This window comes from Zea mays, chromosome 6, assembly GCF_902167145.1.
Source record: "Zea mays cultivar B73 chromosome 6, Zm-B73-REFERENCE-NAM-5.0, whole genome shotgun sequence".
NCBI classification, from domain to species: Eukaryota; Viridiplantae; Streptophyta; class Magnoliopsida; order Poales; family Poaceae; genus Zea; species Zea mays.
In genome coordinates, this window is record NC_050101.1 from 158,872,860 (window position 1) to 158,895,461 (window position 22,602).

Genomic DNA, 22,602 nt, shown 5'->3' on the forward strand with positions numbered 1-22,602 from the left:
CTCTAAAATTATGAATAACGACAACTTTTGTGAGAAATTTTAGCAACATCTCCCCACAAACAACGACAAGTGCACAATGACTATAATTTCATAGATAATACATGGATGATTAGAGGTTCAACATAAGTCGATAACACAACATCCGAAGTTACAAACACATGTAACAAATTGAATCTAATACTTTTGGGTTTTTCGGTTCTTTCGGTTCTTTCGGTTCTTTGGAGTGCAGAACCGAAAATATCTCATTTATTTCGGTTCTCAAAAAACCAGAACCGAATTTCATAACGGTTCCTTCGGTTCGGTTAGTTCGGTTCCGGTTCTCGGTTATTTCGGTTCGGTTCCTCGGTTCCGGTTCTTTTTGCCCAGGCCTAGTGACATGTCGATATCATAATAGCATGCTACATGCTATATTATTAACTTGCTTGAGAGTTTACTGCTACGTAACTTCTCATATGTTAATGCGCCAATGCTGGTGTCTTTTCTCTCCTATTACAGCTGCGTTTTTTTTCCGTGCAGCAACCGCAGCCGAATGCGCTTTCAAGAGATTTTTTTATGCGTGAATGCACGAGGACCGTTCCCTGGTCCGTTACCTACCCACCGACGGTCACGATTCCACCAGTCACCACCAACCGCGACCCTATCAGGGCTTATTCGGTTATTTTCAATCCATATGAATTGAATAGTAGATTTTGACTTACTAAAAATTAAAGGGAAATTTGGATCCATACCATTAAAAGATCACCACTTTAGATCCATACCATTACTATCTCACTTACATGTGGGTCCACATGAGTCAATGACATGTGGGGTCCACGGTATATATCTAAAGTTTGGATCTTTTAATGGTATAGATCCAATTGTTCTAATATTAAAACCCCCTCAATCTATATGGATTGAGATAGAACCGAATAAGCCCTCACGAATTCAGGCACAGGAACAGCCGAAAAAGTCGGAGCGGCCGAGGCCCCCAGCCAAACGCAAGACGCGTCCCACGACTACACGAGATGCCCTAGCACGCAGCGCCCGCCGCCCCCAACTGACTGAACGGGGCGTGGGGCTCCCACGCTTCCCGCCCACGCGCCGCCCACGTTTCCTTATTCTCCAAGCCACGGAAACCTTCTCGAACCTCCCCTTTCCCCATTCTACCCCTTCTCCACCACTCGCCCTTAGCCCTTTTCAGGGGCAGTTCCGTACTTGCGCGAGCTCCACGCGCCCACGCCTGGTTCTAGTGGTCTACAGAACAACCGGGGTCCCTCCCTGCGAATTCGCCGCAAGTCCAAAGGCAAAGGGCAAAGCAGAAGTTGCGGTTGGCCTCGTCCTCCTCTTCTCCGTCGCGGCTCAGATCTCTGCGTGCGTCGATGGCGTCGTTCTCGGAGGCTCCCCCCGGGAACCCGAAAGCCGGCGAGAAGATCTTTAAGACCAAGTGCGCGCAGTGCCACACGGTCGACAAGGGCGCCGGCCACAAGCAAGGTGAGCGACCCGCCCGCGCACTTAGCGGATCAGATCTGAGCTCGGCTAGCTGTAGATGCAGATTGCTCGCCGTGTGCGCTGCTCCGTCTGGGAATGGTGCGCGTGGAGTTTAGATCTGTTGGAGTGCTGTGGGGATTGGTGATAGGAACTCTGGCTAGTTCGTTTGCTGGTCTTGTTTTAGCCTCAAAACGCCTGCGGTCTGGGCGACCTGTTTGATTTTGACCCTGCCGTTAGTAGAGCAGCGCTTGCTTGTTCCCGATTTCGCGCTGTGTTGAATGATCAGGATCAGGTGATAGGCCTATTAGTCTTGCTAGATTGATCCCCTATATAGATTTTAGTGATGGTTTCTGTTCCCTGCAGGTTCATCCGTTGTTTTGGGCTTGCAGCAGTTGACCAATTGGGAATTTTTACTCATGCAACTTGCTATGCAATTAGAAATGGCATATAAAAAATGTACAAACTAGAAGTGGAAGAATCAGTATTTTTTATTCATTACCTTTTACGGTTCTAAAGGTCCTAACCAGAAATAAGGAATGATGAACACCACTTGGTCTTTGCTAATCTGTGAAACAGACGACCAATGGATGCTTGATAGTGTATTTTGTTCATGTCTGACCACATGCAAACCATCTATGTAATTTGCAGGTCCAAACTTGAACGGTCTTTTTGGGAGACAGTCGGGTACCACTGCAGGCTACTCCTACTCTGCGGGAAACAAAAACAAGGCTGTAGTCTGGGAAGAAGACACTTTGTATGAGTACCTGCTTAACCCTAAAAAGGTACTGTGAACAATCCCGTTAGCTACTTGCTATGCTTAATCTCTTCAGTGTTTCTTCTTTGGCACATGGAAGAGAACATAGTTATTGTTGTAAAGTTTTATTCTCGTAGGCTCTATCCAACAAGAATACAAATATATCCTACAGTGGCATGCCAAACTTGCTGATTGTTATCTGACTTATTACGCTAAAAAATAACTCAAGGCTTGGAAACTCGAGGGTTAGGGTGACATCCTCAGGGTATCTCCAGCAGCTTGCGTATCCAGCCGCGGATGCTCATTTTGCGCGACCGTATTCAACTATTCATGCTAACAGCAGATTGTGGATGCCGTCGCGCAAAATGAGCGCTCAGTCGTCCGGTCGCGCTTTTTTGCGCGTTCTCTCCTCTACAGGAGAGGATCCGCATGCACATCCACGAGCTGCTGGATGCGTTCACTTTTCCCATTGCACAAACAGACGTTGATGCGGGTGATGCACATCCGCAGCCACGAACTGACATAGCCTTACTAGTTACTACTAGGAAATTTGTTTTGAGTTCGGTCATTGTAGGCCTTCAAACTTCCCTCAGCTTTCAACTTCCTCATTTAGTTAAAAGTTATACTAGTTCGTTGGATTACATAAAAAAACTTGACCTGCGGGGGGTAAGACAGCCCCGGGCATTGTATTAAGAAGAAGACCTTCTCACACAGGTCAAGAAAACCCCCGAACCCCTGCCCCACCCATACACAGCCGCATCGAAGCCCATGTGAGAACGACCACGACCGGGGCTGAGCCTTAGACCTGTGCTTTGGCGTGGGACAGACGAGGGGATTTTTTTTTAACCACAGCCTGAAATTCGCTCCTACGGGGAGTCGAACCCAGGACCTGAGGAGTGCTACTCAGACCACCTAACCAACTCAGCTAGAGGCCCTTTCGCTTCGTTGGATTACATCATGCAGTGTTAATTTATATGATGGTCAAACATTTGGAACTTGCATCCCTAGTGTCAACTGTTATTACCTAAGGTTATTAAAACGACAAAACGTTAATACACTCATGGGTAGTTTTAAACAACATAGGAAATACCAATATATCATAATTTCAGACAATAACATGAAGTTAAATACCAAATTAGAGAGGTTAGTAGCTTACCAAAACAGAGATAGAGAGGATGAGAGGAGTCAGCTGCTGGGTGCTGGCCATCAGCTGTTAGCAAACAGAGGTGCGGAGGGAGAGGGGCAACGTGGACGGCGCCGACTACGCGGCGCAGCTGCACACGGCACGGAGAAGAGGTTGCACACAACGAGGAGAGGACACACTCGGCAGAGAGCATAGAGGACAAAGGTGTGCTGCTAGCCATCGAGCTTCAGGGCAGGGCAGTAGGGCAAGCACATGGACTAGGCCAGATTGGGCCCGAAAGTAACTAATGGATTGGGCCCAAAGTAGCTAACGGTCTAAAACGCATGAAACCCTGCATTTTACAGTTTAGAACGCTTAAATGCCAAAACATGGAGTTTAAATGTTGTAAAACGTTGCTTTGACCATATTGTTTAACACTTCAGAGTTTCAACCTCTAATGTTCTATAATGCCCTTGTCCTAGGACCTAACTCATGACCTGTGCTCATAAGTATGATCTGCACACGTTTGTGTCTCCAGCGATGGTGCGGAGTCAGACTCCATTACATAATAGGAGTAGCCTAGTTTTTGTTTCCTGCAGAGTAGGAACAGCCACAAGTTTTTTAGTGACCGTGCAACAATACGCTCTATTACAACACATGGGCATGTTTCCTACTGAATACCAATATACTGTAGTGAACACCTAGTGATTGTTATTCTTCTGACATGGTTTTTATGGCCTTTGAACTTTTTCAATTTCAATCTTTCTTATTTAGTTACTCCCTCTTCCACTAAGCACTTTGAGCTAACAGAGGCATCGAAAAGGATGAAAGGGGGTAAGGTGATGGGCTCTAATGGTATTCCAATTGAGGCATGGGGATACATCGGGGATATAGCTGTGGTATGGCTAACCAAGTTGTTCAACCATACCTTTCGGTCAAACAAGATTCTTGATAAGTGGAGAAGTATATTGGTACCAATCTACAAGAATAGCAGAGATATTCGAAGTTGTACTAATTACCGGTGAATTAAGTTGACGTCTCATACTATGAAGCAATGAGAGAGTTATTGAGCATCCTCTGAGAGGAATGACGAGGATCTTTATGAACTAATTTGGTGGTCAACCATAAAGCCTTTTTTCTTAATAAGACAAGTGATGGAGTAATATATGGAGCAGAAGAAGGACCTACATATGGTTTTCACTGACTTGGAGAAGTCCTATGACAAAACACCAACAAATGTTATGTGGTGCGGTTTGGACAAATAATAAAGTTCCAACAAAGCATGTTGGACTCGTTAAGGACATGTACAACAATGTTGTGACTAGTGTTTGAACAAGTGATGGTGACATGGATGCCATCTCGATTAGAATAGGACTACATCAAGGGCCACCTTTGAGTCCTTACCTTTTTGCCTTGGTTATGGGTGAGGTCACAAGGGACATGTAAGGCGATATCCCCTTGGTGTTTACTATTTGCGGACGATGTAGTGCTAATTGATAAAAGCTGGATATGAGTAAATAGAAAACTAGAGTTGTGACAAGACTTTTAGACTCAGTAGAACTAAAACCGAATATATGAGATGTGACTTTTGACTCTACTACACATAAGAAAGTAGATGCTAGTTTAGAAGGTCAAGTACTGCGTAGGAAGGATACCTTTTCGGTATTTATGGTCAATGCCATAGAGAGACATGAAATCAATGAAGATGCTAGCCGTAGAAGAATTGGACTTTTAAATCAGTGCCCTTACTTCAGCATCACTGTCAGTTTTGTCCCTATCTAGTAGTAAAAACGTCTCATCCATTACTACTAAAGAGGGGTAAAACTTAGCAGTGGTGCTGAACTAGGGGCACAGATTTAAATACCCCAAGAATCAAAGCAGGGTGGATGAAGTGGTATCAAGCATCTAGCATTCTATGATGACAAAAGGGTACCATATAAGCTAAAAAGCAATTTTTATAGTATTGTGATCTGACCTGCCATGTTGTATGTAGCAGAATGTTAACCTACAAATAGACGATATATTTAGTAGATAAGTGTTGCGTAAATATGTATGCTGACAAAAGGCTAGGAAATAGCATCAATTGAAGAAAAGATTGTCAAACGTTGCTTGAGATGGTTTGGACTTTGGACATGTTCCAAGGAGAACTCTAGAGGTATCAGTGTGTAGTGGGGTCTCAAGACGCGATAACAATTAAAAGAGAGACAAGGGAAGGTCGAAGTTGACATGAGAACATATAGTAAAAAGAGAATTGATAGGGTGTAATATACCCATAGTTTTAGTCTTGACTTTGCTTTTTATTAGGTTTAACTCTAGTGTACCCTAACTTGTTTGGAACTAAAAGACTGTTGTTGCAGTATCTAGACTTAGTGCTTATCTAAGTACATAGTAGAAATTGTATTTGGAAAAGCCTAAACGTATTGTAATTTGGAATGGCATGGAGGGAGTATTAGTTAAACTAATTCATTGGATTTAAGCATGCAGTTTCAAGTTATATAATGCTAGTAAGTTCTTAGCTCTACTACTGTTTAACTTTGTTTCCTTTCAGATGTTAGGACATTTCAAGTTATATAATGCTAGTAACTACATTGAAGTTCTTAGCTCTAGTACTGTTTAACTTGTTTCCTTTTAGATGGTAGGACATATTGCATCAATGTAGCTAATACATAGATTGCCATTTTTATCTCTCTGCATGCAACACTATTGAACGTCCTGATCTAAGCATGCGTCAGTAGGTGGTATGGATGATTACCCCAAAAAAAACTATATTTGCTGTGTACTGTTTAAATGTCTCAATTTTGCAACTCTTGGCTGATTGATGTCATTGGCTCTTGTCTTTTGCTTATGTGCAGTACATTCCTGGAACCAAGATGGTCTTCCCTGGGCTGAAGAAGCCGCAGGAGCGTGCTGATCTCATCGCGTACCTGAAGGAAGCAACTGCATAGTTCATTGACATGCCTTTTGCCATGAAGAGAAAAATTGTTTTGCAGTTTAATAAAAAACATTTTAGACAATTTGGGTCACCCTGTTTGAACAGGGTGCAACCACGTCTCATTATTTTCGTTCTTATGGTGTCCGTATGGAATGCCTAGGTGTTTAGCTGTGCACAAATAACAGTTAAACTTTGACGGCTCCTATTTCAAGTGCTGGAGAAATGCCAGTGCCCTATTTTTGACCACCAGGGTGTGGAATGGAAATCGGTAATGCATCCATTTTGAAGGGCCTGAGATGTTTATATATGTTCTGTTGACCGACTGTTCGGCTGCTAGTTTCAGCATCTGTAGTGCAACTAAATCAGCTAGCCGAACAGAGAGCTGCAGCGCAGTAGCTGCTCTTGCAGCCGAACATTCGAGCAGCGATGGATTATTTTATTTATTTAATGATATTGCGTATGGATGTTAGGCTGGTGGCAATGGGGGCTAGAAGGGAGGCGAGAAGGGCCCTCTACCGCCCCGCGCGAGGCGATAGGCAGGCGAGAGGGAGAGAGAGGGCGACGACACTCACGCCCGGCGAGAGCGGGCGATATCGCCTCGCTCTCGCCCGCGTTGGCGCGCGCGTCTGGGCGAGAGGGAGGCGAGAGGGGGGCGACGCACTGACAGGGCGAGAGTGCGGTGGCGCGACGTGATTGGTCCATGTGTGCCACGTGGACTAGCCGTTTTTTACCGTTTGGAGTCCAAAACATTCGAAAAAAATTGCAAAAAATCACAAATTTCATTCCCAATCCATCTATAAATATCCCTACCTATTGGAGGTCATAATTAGATTTATGTAATTTTCTATTAATTGTTATGTAATTTTTTAATTGTCATGTACTTTTCTTTTAATTATTATACACTTTGTAATTTTAAATTCAATAAAAAAAATATTATGTTGTGTGATTTGTAAGCGTTGAAACAAATCTGTGTGACTTATTTAATTCTGAAATAGAAAAGCTGATGTGGCTGTGGGCTGAGGCTATAGCCTGCTACAGCCTGTGCACTGGAGCAGCAGAGGCGAGAGTGGAGGCGAGAGCTGACGTGGCAGGGGCGAGAGAGAGGCTGTGCACTGGACTCAGCCTTAGGATAAGTTTCTGTTCGATGCGATGGGTTTGCTGGATGAATGTCAATGCGCTCGATGAGAGTACAATTTTCCGATATTGTTGACATTAATTGTATTGAACGATATCCGGCGGTCTTTTACCATGTGATTGGTTGTTGTACGGTGGTAGCCTGGTTCGTATGTAAGGAACCAGACTCTTTGTGCACAGGCTAGATTCGTGCATAGGCTTTTGTTTGTTTGTTTGCATTAGTGTATTCAGTACAGATATAGCTAATGTTTGGTTGTCTGCGTCAGAATGAGGAGTGCATAAATAAATCTTCAAATATTATACATCATGAGTGATTTAATTTTGTTCATAAAAATTTTGGAAACATAGATATAAAATCGGTTTGATGATTAAATCTTTTAATTAGAAGATATAATGAAAAAACAAATTTAAAATGTTTCTCGTAATCCGTGCAGCTGCATGCACAGGTCCTGCACGCGTAGGTACGCCCGTCACGAGCGTACGAGCTCAGCCTGGACGGGACCATCGTTTTGCATCTGTAGAACTTGCATTCACCCGTACGAAAACCGCGGATGCAAGTGCACCCACACATCCGAGAACCAATCACGCGGTTAGAGGATTCCGCTAGCAGACCCACAGCCACAGAAGTGCAAGCCCATTGGGCAAAAGAATAAACTTGCAAAACCTGCAGCAGCATGTCTCCTAACTAAGGTGTAATCGGATGTGGATCGGTATTGCTAGTTCTATATTTGTTTTTATATTTTATCTTAAGATTAGATATAGATATTATCGAGTTGTGTCGAATAAAATTTAAATGGTATACGAATTGAATATTGAATATTTGGACTCGGATGTGGATGAGATCTTAGCCCAGACAACTCTATCCCTGACGGTTCTGCAAAAATAGACGAACTTCTACAAGTTTGTCACCCAAGCTCCACTAAATTTGGATCCACTAAAAAGGTGAATTTAGAGGCTAGATTTATTTTTTTGTTTTTTTATAGAGCTCCTTGTTGGGTCAAGGGCCAACCCATCTTGCTCACAGACGGTATCGTAGCAGATATTATGATAATGATGATCGTACCGTAGCCCCACCCTCACCTCACCCACCAATCAAAAAACCACTCGCCACCCAAAACATACGCTGTCATCTCATCTGTCCAATCGTCTTAGGCAATGTGCGAGCCAACAATGGTTTATATGCAGCCCGCGTCCAATTTTTTTGGTTGCCCGTGCACGTCGTGGCAAGCAAAATCTTGTTGCTGTCCGTGTCCAACGTACAGGCCAAGTCAAGGCATACCCGCACGCCAAACCAAACAGATCGTCAAATCATCACATCAAACCCAAACTTCAATCCGAAAAAATCCAGCCGATTTTACGACTCCAAGTCCAATCCCAACAATTTTCCCTTATAAAGCTAGCTCGTCGTCATCAACCACCTTCAAGAGTCCAACGACTTCTTCGGATCGAGAACCAAGCCACCGTCATGGCCTCCACGTGCCGCCCCGTCCTCCTCTCGCTCCTCCTCCTCACCGCGCCGGCGTTCGGCTCGACGCTCCTCCCCGCCGCAGCCGGCGGCCCCGGCCCGCCGGCGGGCACCAGCGTCCCGGTCCCGGCCCAGCCGAGCGCGTACGAGATGCTGGAGGGGTTCGGGTTCCCGAGGGGCATCCTGCCGGAGGGCGTGACCGGGTACACGTACCGCGCGTCGGACGGCGCGTTCGAGGTGTTCATGGACGACGGGGACTGCGAGTTCGAGGTGGACGGCGGCTACCGCCTCACGTACCGCCGCAGGGTCCACGGCAACGTCGCGGGCGGCAGCATCCGGAACCTCGGCGGCGTCTCCGTCAGGATGTTCCTCTTCGACTGGAGCATCGACCGCGTCGCCGTGGAGGACGCGGCCCGCCTCGTGTTCTACGTCGGCCCGCTCTCGCAGGAGTTCCCCGCCGATAACTTCGGGCAGTCGCCGCGGTGCCGGCGTCGTCGCCGAGGTAGCGGGAACGGCGGCGGCGTGGCGCCGATGTAGGGTACCGTACGTGGCATCGGGTATGTACATACATGTACGTGACGGAGGCCGGACGAGAGAATCAGACGATGGAGATCGTTGATTCAATTGTACGTGTACAGATTCAACTTCGTGTTTTTGCAATGAGACGCTTCAATTATATTATATACTCCGTATATGGCTATCAAGAGATTGCGTTTGCAACATTGTGATGTTTTAGTGGTTTACCTCCGATCAAAGTGACAATGATTATTGCGTAGGTGATTAAAGTGGAGTCCATGATGCTGTCTGCCCAAGCTTCACTACTAGTGGGCAGTAGCTCCAGCACATATATGCTAACTGTTCATTCGGACTCGACGATCAGGCGATATATAAACCGCTTCAGGAGCTTTGCTCAAGTTTTCTCAAGTAGACAAGGTTCGATAGATTGTGATTCACTTTACGATCTGATACGTTCTGTTACGGAGGAAAACCCCTGTTTTTATAGAAGGCCGAACGGTTCAATACAAAACAGAAAAACAAAGACACCAGCCAAGCCTTGCCAAGCGAACACCAACACTGGGAGAAAAAAATGGCTTTAGTCTTGGTTCCAAAAGAGTTTTATTGCTGAGATTCTGAATCAGGACTAAAGATCCTCCAAAGGTTAAAAAAATAATGCTTCCAACCTCTATCTTGTGGGACTCAAACCCAAACCTTATATATTGTCTCGAGAATAGCTTTCTAACCCACCTACACAACATATGTGACTTTCAATATGATTGTCAAGCGCCTCAGCACCTAACAGCGCCGGGCCGCGACTACGCAGATTGTAGTCGCGCTCCAGGCCTTCACCGAGAGGGAGAGCCCCTGCCGGTGGCTTGAGAGAGTTGGGGGAGAGAGAGCAGGTTTGGTGATAGCCGATTGCTTGCCTCCATTCCTCCAAGTCTGATTACATTATATAGGCCATTGCCCCCACTAATGGCTCCTATATTTTAGGCATAGAAGGGAAACTATTGATTTGGGTAAAAAGGGAAACTATTGATTTGGGTAAAAAGGGAAACTAATAGAAAGGAAACTATTGATTTGGGGAAAAAGGGAAACTAATCTGCTCCTATAATTTAGGCATAGTAAGGAAACTATTGATTTGGGGAAAATGGAAACTAATCTGCTGTTTGAATTTTGAAATCTCAGCCACTAATGGTGGCGCCATCCTGTGTAGCGTGAGCAGCGCGCTCAGCTGCGCATCTGATGTCACGACGGCGCTTATACTTGCGCCCGTACATGACATCTCTCCCCCCCTCGACGTCTAGCTTGTCCTCGAGCTGAAATTGGGGAAACTTGTCGCGGAGCTCAGCCATATCCTCCCAAGTTGCTGACGCAGCCGATTGTCCCTTCCAGTGAATGAGCACTTGTCGACCACCGGGCGCCTGGCGGAAACGGACAGCATGTTCTGGCTCTGGTGTCACAGCCCCATGAAGCAATGGTGGTAGCGGTGGCGGCCTCGCTGGTGGATCACCTATGAACTTCTTAAGAAGCCCGACATGGAAGACATCATGCAGCTTGGCACGTGGGGGCAAATCGAGGCGGACAGCAACCTCGTTGATGCACTCGGTGATGCGATATGGCCCAACGAACCGTGGTTTGAGCTTGCCCGTGGACCGCTGCGGTAGTGAAGAGGCAGCGCGCTGTCGGAGGCGTAGAAGCACCCAGTCGCCCACGGCATAGGAGACCGGCCGGTGCAGCTTGTCATAGAACCTTTTCTAGATGGCTTGAGCTTGTTCCAGCCGCGTGCGGACGTCAGCGAGAAGTTCCTCCCGAGCAGCCATGGTCTTGGCCACCACAGCCACCCGCGTCTCTCCTGGTTCATAGGACCGGATAGATGGGGGGTCCCTTCCATACACTACCTTGAAGGGGGTGTCCCGGAGCGATGATTGGTACGCCGTGTTGTAGATGTACTCCGCCCATGGCAGCCAACGCAGCCACTGCTTGGGCCGGTCCCCTGTGAAGCACCGAAGGTACATGACGATGATTTTGTTGGCAGCCTCTATTTGGCCGTCCGACTGTGGGTGGAAGGCTGACGTCATATGTAGTTTGGCCCCTGAGAGCCTCATCAACTCCCGCCAAAATGTTGAAGTGAACACAGAATCCCTGTCCGACACCATGGATTGAGGCATCCCATGGAGGCGAACAATCTCTTTGAAGAACGCTTGTGCCACAGACTCGGCGCTGTAGGGGTGAGCCAGCGGAATGAAATGGCAATATTTGCTGAAACGGTCCACCACGGTGAGGATCACCGACTTGCCCCCCACCCGGGGCAAAGCTTCGATGAAGTCCATGCCGATGTCGGTCCACACGACCTGTGGAATAGGCAGGGGCAGCAGCAGTCCCGCCGGATGGAGATGCTCTGATTTGTTGTGCTGGCAGGTTGCACAGTCGCGGACGAAGTCTTGCACCACCCGGCGCATGGCGGGGAAGTGGAAGTCGCGGCGAAGTCGATGTAGAGTACGCTGTACCCCTTCATGGCCGTCCCCGTGTACAGCCGCCACCAATTCCGGCAGCAGTAGCGAGTCCGGGGGAACGTACAGTCGGGCGGCGTAAGCCACCATGTCGTCCAGGAGGGACCACGGCGCCCCCTGGTCCCCGCGGTAATCTCATCACGGATGGCGACGAGAGCTGGGTCTTGAAGTTGAGCTTGACGAAGACGGTCGATGAAGTCGAAGCGAGGTGCAAATAGAGCCAAGACTGCCCCCTCCTCGCAGGTATCACGCCGGGACAGGGCATCGACGACGGTGTTGGTGGTGCCCGGCTTGTACTCGACGGTGAAGTCAAACCCGAGGAGCTTGCCCACCCAGTGGTGTTGTGGGATCGTCGCGAGCCGCTGATCGAGAAGGAACTTGAGGCTGTAATGGTCGGTGCGAACGAGGAACAGACGTCCCCATAGGTACGGCCGCCAATGTCGGACGGCTTGGACCAGCCCAATGAGCTCGCGCTCGTACGCTGCCAAGGAGCGGTGGCGGGGCGCGACCGGCCTGCTGAAATAGGCGATCGGATGCTGATCTTGGAGGAGGACTGCCCCAAACCCATGGGTGGACGCGTCGCATTCGACGATGAACTTCTTGGAGAAGTCCGGCAGGGCCAACACGGGGGCCGACGTCACGGCAGCCTTGAGCGCCTGGAAGGCTGCCATGGTATCGTCGTTCCAGGAGAACCCCTCCTTCTTGAGTAGTGAGGTGAGGGGGGCCGCGATCTTGCCGTAGTCGTGGACGAACTTGCGGTAGTATCCGGCGAGGCCCAAGAATCCGCGCACCGCACGCGCCGAGCGTGGTATTGGCCAGTCATGGATTGCCTGCACCTTGGCCGGATCCATGGCCACCCCCTGAGCCGAGATCACATGGCCCAAGTATGCCACCGAGGAAGCGCCAAAAGAGCACTTGGACCGCTTGATGAAGAGGACATGGCGGCGCAACTCGTCGAGAACGGCGCGGATGTGGCGTAAGTGATCTGCCCATGTCCTGCTGTAAATTAGGATATCATCAAAAAAGACCAAAACGAACCGGCGCAGGAACGGCCGCAGAACGTCGTTCATGAGTGCTTGAAATGTCGCCGGGGCGTTGCAAAGCCCGAACGGCATCACCAAGAACTCATAGAGGTCGTCGTGGGTACGGAACGCCGTCTTGTGGATATCAGCCGGCCGCATCCGGACTTGGTGGTAGCCGGAGCGTAAGTCGAGCTTGGTGAAATAGCGCGCACCGTGCAGTTCGTCGAGTAGTTCGTCGACGACCGGGATGGGAAAAGCATCCTTGACGGTGAGGGCGTTTAGGGCGCGGTAGTCGACACAAAACCGCCAAGCCCCATCTTGCTTCTTGACGAGCAGCACTGGAGAGGAGAAAGCAGAATCGCTGCGACGAACGATACCTTGAGCGATCATGGCAGCACACTGTCTCTCAAGCTCATCCTTGTGTGCTGCGGGGTAGCGGTAGGGCCTTACTGCTACCGGTGCAGCCCCTGGCTTGAGGATGATGGCGTGGTCCCGAGCCCGCTGTGGGGGCAGACCCGAAGGCTCGGCGAAGACGCTGTGGAAGGCTTGGAGCAGGTCGTCGAGGAGGCCCTCCGTGGCCGAGACTGCCGTGACCCGCGGCAGTGGCCTTGCCGCGACGTCAGCCCAGCACACCGGTCGACCTTGGTAGGCGAACGAGATGGTGCGGTCGATGAAGTCCCAAGTGACCCGGCCTAGGGTGACCATCCATTGAGTCCCCAAGACCAAATCATAGCCGGCGAGCGGCATGACGAAGAGGTCGACGTAGAACCGATCGCCCTTGATGATGACCGGGGCGCGCCGGATGATGCCCGGGCAGGAGACGCGCTCCCCATTTGCCACCATTGCCTTGAGGCGGGGGCGGGGCTGGATGGGCAGCCCAGTTTGGCGAGCTGCGGCTTCGGCGATGAAGTTGTGCGTGGAGCCCGTATCAAGGAGCGCGACGACAGTGGCAGCGCCCAACGATGCCTGCACCTGCAGCGACTTGTAAATGGGCACCCCGGTAATGGCTTGAAGAGAGAACACAGGGGCGTCCTCCCCCTGATTAGGAGATGTTTGGTCGTCGTCGGCGCCCTCAATTTCAATGCCGTCCATGAAGAAGATGCGGCGGCAGACCCGGTTATGTCCCCGGTTGTAGGGCTCATAGCAATTGAAGCAAAGGCCGAGGCGTCTCCGCTCAGCTTGTTCCTCATGGGACAGACGTTTCAAGGGCTGGCGGTCCGGTGGCGGCGGTGTTGCACCCGCCGGTGGGGCAGGCAGCGGTGGGCGAGTACCCTGCGCGCCCGTTGGAGGCAGCCAGGCCCGGGAGACGCTGCGGCCAGGTGGCTGGGCCTGCTGCGCCAATCCCATCATCTCGACCTGCCGGGCAAGACTCATGGCAGCGGCGAGGGTCTCCGGGTTGTGGATGCGGACGGCGTGGCTCATCGGAGGTAGGAGACCGCCCATGTAGAGCTGAACACGCTGGGCCTCCGCTAGTCGACCTGCACGGGGCAGTAGGGCCTGAAATTTGTTGGAGTAGTCCTCCACTGTCCCAGTTCGGCGGCACTCGGCCAGCTCAAACAGAGGTGCAGCTCGGAGGGGTGGCCCGAACCGAAGATTTAGCAGCTCCTTGAACCGCCCCCATGGAGGTGTGCCCTCGTCCTCCTGAAGTTGGATGTACCACAGCTGGGCGACATCCTCCAAGTTGTAAGACGCCATCCACACACGTTCTTCCGCCAGGGTACGCTGTTGGCGAAAGTACGATTCGCACTTGTTGATGAAGAGCATTGGGTCGGCCTTGCCGTCGTAGCGAGGAAGATCCAATTTCTGGAATTTGGGGGGGCGATCGAGATCACGGGGCCCCTCCCGGCGCACGCCCCCATCTGCAGCCGCGGATGAGGACGCTTTCTCCTTCATTGACGCCATCTCGGCCTCCATGGTGGACATCTTCATGGTGAGAGATTGCAGCGCCTCCATGACGTCCTTGATGGTGGGTTCTGCCATGGCCAACGGTTTGGCGGTTGGAGGTTGTGATGGTGGTGGGCTAGAATGGGTGGCGGCTGCTGTGGATGACTGGGTGGGGCGGGTGGGTGAGGATCGACGTGACCGTGATACCAGGTTGTCAAGCGCCTCAGCACCTAACAGCGCCGGGCCGCGACTATGCAGATTGTAGTCGCGCTCTAGGCCTTCATCGAGAGGGAGAGCCCCTGTCGGTGGCTTGAGAGAGTTGGGGGAGAGAGAGCAGGTTTGGTGATAGCTGATTGCTTGCCTCCATTCCTCCAAGTCTGATTACATTATATAGGCCATTGCCCCCATTAATGGCTCCTATATTTTAGGCATAGAAGGGAAACTATTGATTTGGGTAAAAAGGGAAACTAATAGAAAGGAAACTATTGATTTGGGGAAAAAGGGAAACTAATATGCTCCTATAATTTAGGCATAGTAAGGAAACTATTGATTTGGGGAAAATGAAAACTAATCTGCTGTTTGAATTTTGAAATCTCAGCCACTAATGGTGGCGCCATCCTGTGTAGCGTGAGCAGCGCGCTCAGCTGCGCGTCTGATGTCACGACGGCGCTTATACTTGCGCCCGTACATGACATGATGCTTTTGTTAAGAGCAGGAAAAAAATCTCGTTCGCTGATATGGTTAGGCGTCCACCGTTGACCGGTGCGAACGCTGTCCCAATTCTTCGTCATAATCTTCCTGTCGGGGACCATAATTAGGGGTACCCTCAAGACTCCTAATTCTCAGCTGTTAACCCCCATCAGCATAAAGCTGCAAAGGCCTGATGGGTGCGATTAAGTCAGGGATCGGTCCATTCGAGGGACTCGATCATGCCTCGCCCGAGCCTAGCCTCGGACAAGGGCAGCCGACCCCGGAGGATCTCCGTCTCACCCGAGGCCCCCCTCCAGCGACGAACATACTTCCGGCTCGCCCGAGGCCCTGTCTTCGCCAAGAAGCAACCCTGACCAGATCGCCGCGCCAACTGACCAGATCGCAGGAGCATTTAATGCAAAGGTGGCCTGACACCTTTATCCTGACGTGCGTCCTCCAGTCGACAGAGCCGAGGTGACCGCAGTCACTTCGCCGCTCCACTGACCGGCCTGACAGAAGGACAGCGCCGCCTGCGTCGCTTCGACTGCTGTGCCGCTCGACAGAGTGAGGCTGACAGGCAGTCAGGCCCGGCCTCAGGCACCATAGGAAGCTCCGCTTCGCCCGACCCGGGGCTCGGACTCGGGCTCAGCCCCGGAAGACGACGAACTCCGCTCCGCCCGACCCAGGGCTCGGACTCGGGCTCAGCCCCGGAAGACGGCGAACTCCGCTCCGCCTGACCCAGGGCTCGGACTCGGGCTCAGCCTCAGAAGACGACGAACTCCGCTCCGCCCGACCCAGGGCTCGGACTCGGGCTCAGCCCCGGAAGACGGCGAACTCCGCTCCGCCCGACCCAGGGCTCGGACTTGGGCTCAGCCCCAGAAGACGACGAACTCCGCTTCACCTGACCCCAGGGCTCGGACTCAGCCCTGGCTTCAGCCGACGGTCTCCGCCTCGCCCGACCCAGGGGCTCGGACTCAACCTCGGCCATGGAAGACAGACTCGACCTCGACCTCGGAGGAGCCTCCACACCGCCCAACCTAGGGCGCGGGCCGACCACGTCAACAATTGGCGCCATCATTACCCTACCCCAAGCTGGCTCAGGCTACGGGAAACAAGACCGGCGTCCCATTTGGCTCGCTCCGCCAGATAGGCAATGATGGCGCCCCGCACGCTCTGTGACGACGGCGGCTCTCAGCCCCCTTACGGAAGCAAGAGGACGTCAGCAAGGACTCGACAGCCCCGACAGCTGTCCTTCCGCCAGGCTCCAGCGCTCCTCCGACGGCCACGACACCACACGAACCGGGTGCCAAAACCTCTTCGGCTGCCACGACGGCATGTACTTAGGGCGCTAGCTCTCCTCCGCTAGACACGTAGCACTCTGCTACACCCCCCATTGTACACCTGGATCCTCTCCTTACGCCTATAAAAGGAAGGACCAGGGCCCTCTTACAGAGGGTTGGCCGCGCGGGGACGAGGACGGGACAGGCGCTCGCGTGAGGCCGCTCGCTCCCCCTCCCGCGTGGACGCTTGTAACCCCCTACTGCAAGCGCACCAGACCTGGGCGCGGGACGAACATGAAGGCCGCGGGATTCCCACCTCTCTCACGCCCGTCTCCGGCTGCCTTTCTTCCCCCCTTCGCGCTCGGCCTCGCGCCGACCCATATGGGCTGGGGCACGCAACGACATTTCACTCGTCGGCCCAGGGACCCCCCGGTCTCGAAACGCCGATAGTTGGCGCGCCAGGTAGGGGCCTGCTGCGTGTTGACGAACAGCTTCCCGTCAAGCTCCAGATGGGCAGTCTCCAGCAACCTTTCCAGCCCGGGACGGTGCTCTATTTCGGGAGTCTTGAGTTCATGTCCCTCGACGTCAGCTATGACATGATACTCCTTCCCCCGCCGTGCGACAGCGACAATGGCGGCCGACAGCCCGCCCGCCGGCGGCGGAATCGACGACGTCTTCCCCGCGTGGTGGAAGAACAACATTCAAGCTCACCCCGCCCTCTCCCCCGCCGACGGAGGAGGAGGCGGGGCAACCAAGGCCAACCAGGAGGCGGCCCCTCGTCGGCTGTCGAGCGAGTCGACGGCTCCGGCGCCCCAACAGGGGGCGCGTCGGGCGTCGACCTCACGTTTGAGACGAAGACGAGCGTCGTCTCCCCGCAACACGCCAATTCCGAGCAAACGGACGACGCCAGCACGCTCGCGAAAGGCTTGCTGGGCGTCACCCTCGTACCTGAGACGACGGTGCAGTCAGTCCCTGACGTGACTTCGTCACCGCCCGTCGACCAAGAGGTACCCACTGGTTCCCATCTCGCGCCCATTGGATTCAGCCTCGACCCGCCAAGCGACTTCGCTTTGGCGGACGCTCTCGTAGAGGCGAGTCCAAACCCTCTGGGGTTTCGTATGCGGTCACCCTAGGACCAGCTAATGGACGTCCCGACCTACGGGCCCTCGGGGTCCGAGGAAGATGATGAGCCCGACTTCTGTTGGGATTTCTCTGGACTTGGCAACCCCAGTGCCATGCGGGACTTCATGACCGCATGCGACTACTGCCTTTCCGACTGTTCCGACGGTAGCCGCGGCCTCGGCGACGAGGACTGCGGCCCAAGTCGTGAATGTTTCCACGTCGATCTAGGGGGTCCCTCCGAGGGCAACCATCTCTGTATGCCGGAGAACGGTGATCTCCCTAGGCCTGTGCCACGCGTTGACATCCTACTGGAGCTAGCTGTGGTCCTCGTTCCGGTAGGGGGTCATGACCCACAGCTCGAGCAAATCCGCGGGGTGCAGGCCAGGCTCGACGAGGGAGCAGGAGCACTTGAGCCGATCCGCCGGGACGTCGCGCATGAATGGGTGGGCCAACCTCCGACTGGAGAAGCGCGCCATCTACCCCAGGGCATCCAGCACCGCATCGCCGACGATGTCAGGATGAGGCCGCCACCCTCTTCCAGAGGGGTCGGCTAGAACCTGGCTGCAGCAGCAATGCTTCTCCACGCGATGCCGGAGCCATCAACCACCGAGGGGCGGCGAATCCAGGGAGAGCTCAAGAATCTCCTGGAGGGCGTCGCGGTCCGACGGGCCGAGAGCTCCACCTCCCGAAGGCAGGGGTACCCCTCGGAACATCGCGCCGCGACTTCCCGATTTATGCGGGAAGCCTCGGTCCACACCGGGCGCACGCGCAACACAGCGCCTGCGGCCCCGGGTCGCCTCGGCAACGAGCACCATCACCGCGACCGTCAGGCCCACCTCGACGAGAGGGTGCGCCGAGGCTACCACCCCAGGCGTGGGGGACGCTACGACAGCGGGGAGGATCGGAGTCCCTCGCCCGAACCACCCGGTCTGCAGGCCTTCAGCCGTGCCATACGACGGGCGCCGTTCCCGACCCGGTTCCGACCCCCGACTACTATCACAAAGTACTCGGGGGAGACGAGACCGGAACTCTGGCTCGCGGACTACCGGCTGGCCTGCCAACTAGGTGGAACGGATGATGACAACCTCATCATCCGCAACCTCCCCCTGTTCCTCTCCGACACCGCTCGCGCCTGGTTGGAGCACCTGCCTCCGGGGCAGATCTCCAACTGGGACGACCTGGTCCAAGCCTTCGCCGGCAATTTCCAGGGCACGTATGTGCGCCCTGGAAACTCCTGGGACCTCCGAAGCTGCCGGCAGCAGCCGGGAGTCTCTCCGGGACTACATCCGGCGATTCTCGAAGCAGCGCACTGAGCTGCCCAACATCACCGATTCAGATGTCATCGGCGCGTTCCTCGCCGGCACCACCTGCCGCGACCTGGTGAGCAAGCTGGGTCGCAAGACCCCCACCAGGGCGAGCGAGCCGATGGACATCGCCACCAAGTTTGCCTCTGGCCAGGAGGTGGTTGAGGCTATCTTCCGGAAGGACAAGCAGCCCCAGGGCCGCCCTCCGGAAGATGCCCCCGAGGCGTCAACTCAGTGCGGCACCAAGAAGAAGGGCAAGAAGAAGTCGCAAGCGAAACACGATGCCGCCGACGTGGACCTTGTCGCCGCCGCCGAGTACAAGAACCCTCGGAAACCCCCAGGAGGTGCCAACCTCTTCGACAAGATGCTCAAGGAGCCGTGCCCCTATCATCAGGGGCCCGTCAAGCACACCCTTGAGGAGTGCGCCATGCTTCGGCGCCACTTCCACAGGGCCGAGCCACCCGCGGAGGGTGGCAGGGCTCGCGACGACGACAAGAAGGAAGATCACCAGGCAGGAGAGTTCCCCGAGGTCCGCGACTGCTTCATGATCTACGGTGGGCAAGCGGCGAACGCCTCGGCTCGGCATCGCAAGCAAGAACGTCGGGAGGTCTGTTCGGTGAAGGTGGCGGCGCCAGTCTACCTAGACTGGTCCGACAAGCCCATCACCTTCGACCAAGCCGACCACCCCGACCACGTGCCGAGCCTGGGGAAATACCCGCTCGTCGTCGACCCCGTCATCAGCGACGTCAGGCTCACCAAGGTCCTCATGGACGGAGGCAGCAGCCTCAACATCATCTACGCCGAGACCCTCGGGCTCCTGCGTGTCGATCTGTCCTCGGTCCAGGCAGGCGCTGCGCCTTTCCACGGGATCATCCCCGAGAAGCGCATCCAGCCCCTCGGACAACTCGACCTTCCCGTCTGCTTCGGAACGCCCTCCAACTTCCGAAGGGAGACCCTCACGTTCGAGGTGGTCGGGTTCCGAGGAACCTACCACGCGGTACTGGGGAGGCCATGCTACGTGAAGTTCATGGCCGTCCCCAACTACACCTACCTCAAGCTCAAGATGCCGGGCCCCAACGGGGTCATCACCATCGGCCCCACGTACAAACACGCGTTCAAATGCGACGTGGAGTGCGTGGAGTACGCCGAGGCCCTCATCGCCGACCTAGAGAGCCTCTCTAAGGAGGTGCCAGACGTGAAGCGCCACGCCGGCAACTTCGAGCCAGCGGAGACGGTTAAGTCCGTCCCCCTCGACCCCAGCAGCGACGCCTCCAAGCAGATCCGGATCGGCTCCGAGCTCGATCCCAAATAGGAAGCAGTGCTCATCGACTTTCTCCGCGCAAACGCCGACGTTTTCGCGTGGAGTCCCTTGGACAAGCCCGGCATACCGAGGGATGTCGCCGAGCACTCGCTGGATATCCGAGCCGGAGCCCGACCCGTCAAGCAGGCTCTGCGCCGATTCGACGAAGAAAAGCGCAGAGCCATAGGCGAGGAGATCCACAAGCTAATGGCGGCAAGGTTCATCAAAGAGGTATTCCATCCCGAATGGCTTGCCAACCCTGTGCTTGTGAGAAAGAAAGGAGGGAAATGGCGGATGTGTGTAGACTACACTGGTCTAAACAAAGCATGTCCGAAGGTTCCCTACCCTCTGCCTCGCATCGATCAAATCGTGGATTCCACTGCTAGGTGCGAAACCCTGTCTTTCCTCGATGCCTATTCAGGGTATCACCAAATCAGGATGAAAGAGTCCGACCAGCTCGCGACTTCTTTCATCACACCCTTCAGCATGTACTGCTATGTCACCATGTCGTTCGGCTTGAGGAATGCGGGCGCGACGTACCAGCGGTGCATGAACCATGTGTTCGACGAACACATTGGCCGGACGGTTGAGGCCTACGTCGATGACATCGTAGTCAAGACGAGGGAAGCCTCCGACCTCCTTTCCAACCTTGAAGTGACATTCCGGTGTCTAAAGGCGAAAGGTGTGAAGCTCAATCCCGAAAAGTGTGTCTTCGGGGTGCCCCGAGGCATGCTCTTGGGGTTCATCGTCTCCGAGCGGGGCATCGAAGCCAACCCGGAGAAGATCGCAACCATCACTAGCATGGGGCCCGTCAAGGACTTGAAAGGCGTACAGAAAGTCATGGGATGTCTTGCGGCTCTGAGCCGCTTCATCTCGCGCCTCGGCGAAAGAGGCCTGCCTCTGTACCGCCTCTTAAGGAAGGCCGAGTGCTTCACTTGAACCCCTGAGGCCGAGGAAGCCCTCGGGAACCTGAAGGCACTCCTCACGAACGCGCCCATCTTGGTGCCCCCCCGCTGCCGGAGAAGCCCTCTTGATCTACGTCGCCGCGACCACTCAGGTGGTTAGCGCCGCGATTGTGGTCGAGAGACCAGAAGAGGGGCATGCATTGCCCGTTCAGAGGCCAGTCTACTTCATCAGCGAGGTACTGTCCGAAACCAAGATCTGCTACCCACAAGTTCAGAAGCTGCTATACGCGGTGATCCTGACGCGGTGGAAGTTGCGACACTACTTCGAGTCTCATCCGGTAACTGTGGTGTCATCCTTCCCCCTGGGGGAGATCATCCAGTGCCGAGAGGCCTCGGGTAGGATTGCAAAGTGGGCGGTGGAAATTATGGGCGAAACAATCTCGTTCACCCCTCGGAAGGCCATCAAGTCCCAGGTCTTGGCGGACTTCATGGCTGAATGGGTCGACACCCAGCTCCCAACAGTTTCGATCCAGCCGGAACTCTGGACCATGTTCTTTGACGGGTCGCTGATGAAGACAGGAGCCGGCGCAGGCCTACTCTTCATCTCGCCCCTCGGGAAGCACCTACGCTACGTGTTACGCCTCCATTTCCCGGCGTCCAACAATGTGGCTGAGTACGAGGCTCTGGTCAACGGGTTGCGGATCGCCATCGAGCTAGGGGTCCGACGCCTCGACGCTCGCGGTGACTCGCAGCTCGTCATCAACCAAGTCATGAAGAACTCCCACTGTCGTGACTCGAAGATGGAGGCCTACTGCGATGAGGTTCGGCGCCTGGAAGACAAGTTCTACGGGCTCGAGCTCAACCACATCGCCCGACGCTACAACGAGACTGCGGACGAGCTGGCTAAAATAGCCTCGGGGCGAACAACGGTTCCCCCGGACGTCTTCTCCCGAGACCTGCATCAACCCTCCGTCAAGATCGACAACATGCCCGAGCCTGAGGCACCCTCGGTCCAGTCCGAGGTACCCTCGGCTCAGTCCGAGGCACCCTCAGCTCGGCCCGAGGCGTCCTCGGCTCAGCCCGAGGTACCCTCGGCCCCCGAGGGTGAGGCACTGCGCGTCGAGGAGGAGTGAAGCGGGGTCACGCCTAATCAAAACTGGCAGACCCCGTACCTGCAATATCTCCACCGAGGAGAGCTACCCCTCGACC

The 22,602-nt window shown here is 53.8% G+C and overlaps 2 protein-coding genes across 2 annotated transcripts; both read left to right on the forward strand.

The window, feature by feature from the left end:
* Positions 1 to 1,288: 1,288 nt before the first annotated feature.
* LOC100383938 (cytochrome c) lies at positions 1,289 to 6,555 on the forward strand. The gene is made up of 3 exons (NM_001176557.1): positions 1,289 to 1,470; positions 2,116 to 2,249; positions 6,197 to 6,555. The coding sequence occupies exons 1-3, from the start codon at positions 1,359 to 1,361 to the stop codon at positions 6,287 to 6,289; spliced, it is 339 nt and encodes a 112-aa protein (NP_001170028.1). The 5' UTR covers positions 1,289 to 1,358; the 3' UTR covers positions 6,290 to 6,555.
* Positions 6,556 to 8,842: 2,287 nt separating this feature from the next.
* LOC100384421 (uncharacterized) lies at positions 8,843 to 9,555 on the forward strand. Its single transcript, NM_001176959.1, has one exon. The coding sequence runs from the start codon at positions 8,876 to 8,878 to the stop codon at positions 9,410 to 9,412; it is 537 nt and encodes a 178-aa protein (NP_001170430.1). The 5' UTR covers positions 8,843 to 8,875; the 3' UTR covers positions 9,413 to 9,555.
* Positions 9,556 to 22,602: the final 13,047 nt, after the last annotated feature.

Coding starts and splice junctions, on each gene's coding strand:
- LOC100383938 (NM_001176557.1), top strand. CDS start 1,359: ATGGCGTCGTTCTCGGAGGCTCCCCCCGGGAACCCGAAAGCCGGCGAG. Junction 1,471..2,115: donor GGGCGCCGGCCACAAGCAAG/GTGAGCGACCCG, acceptor TGTAATTTGCAG/GTCCAAACTTGAACGGTCTT. Junction 2,250..6,196: donor ACCTGCTTAACCCTAAAAAG/GTACTGTGAACA, acceptor GCTTATGTGCAG/TACATTCCTGGAACCAAGAT.
- LOC100384421 (NM_001176959.1), top strand. CDS start 8,876: ATGGCCTCCACGTGCCGCCCCGTCCTCCTCTCGCTCCTCCTCCTCACC.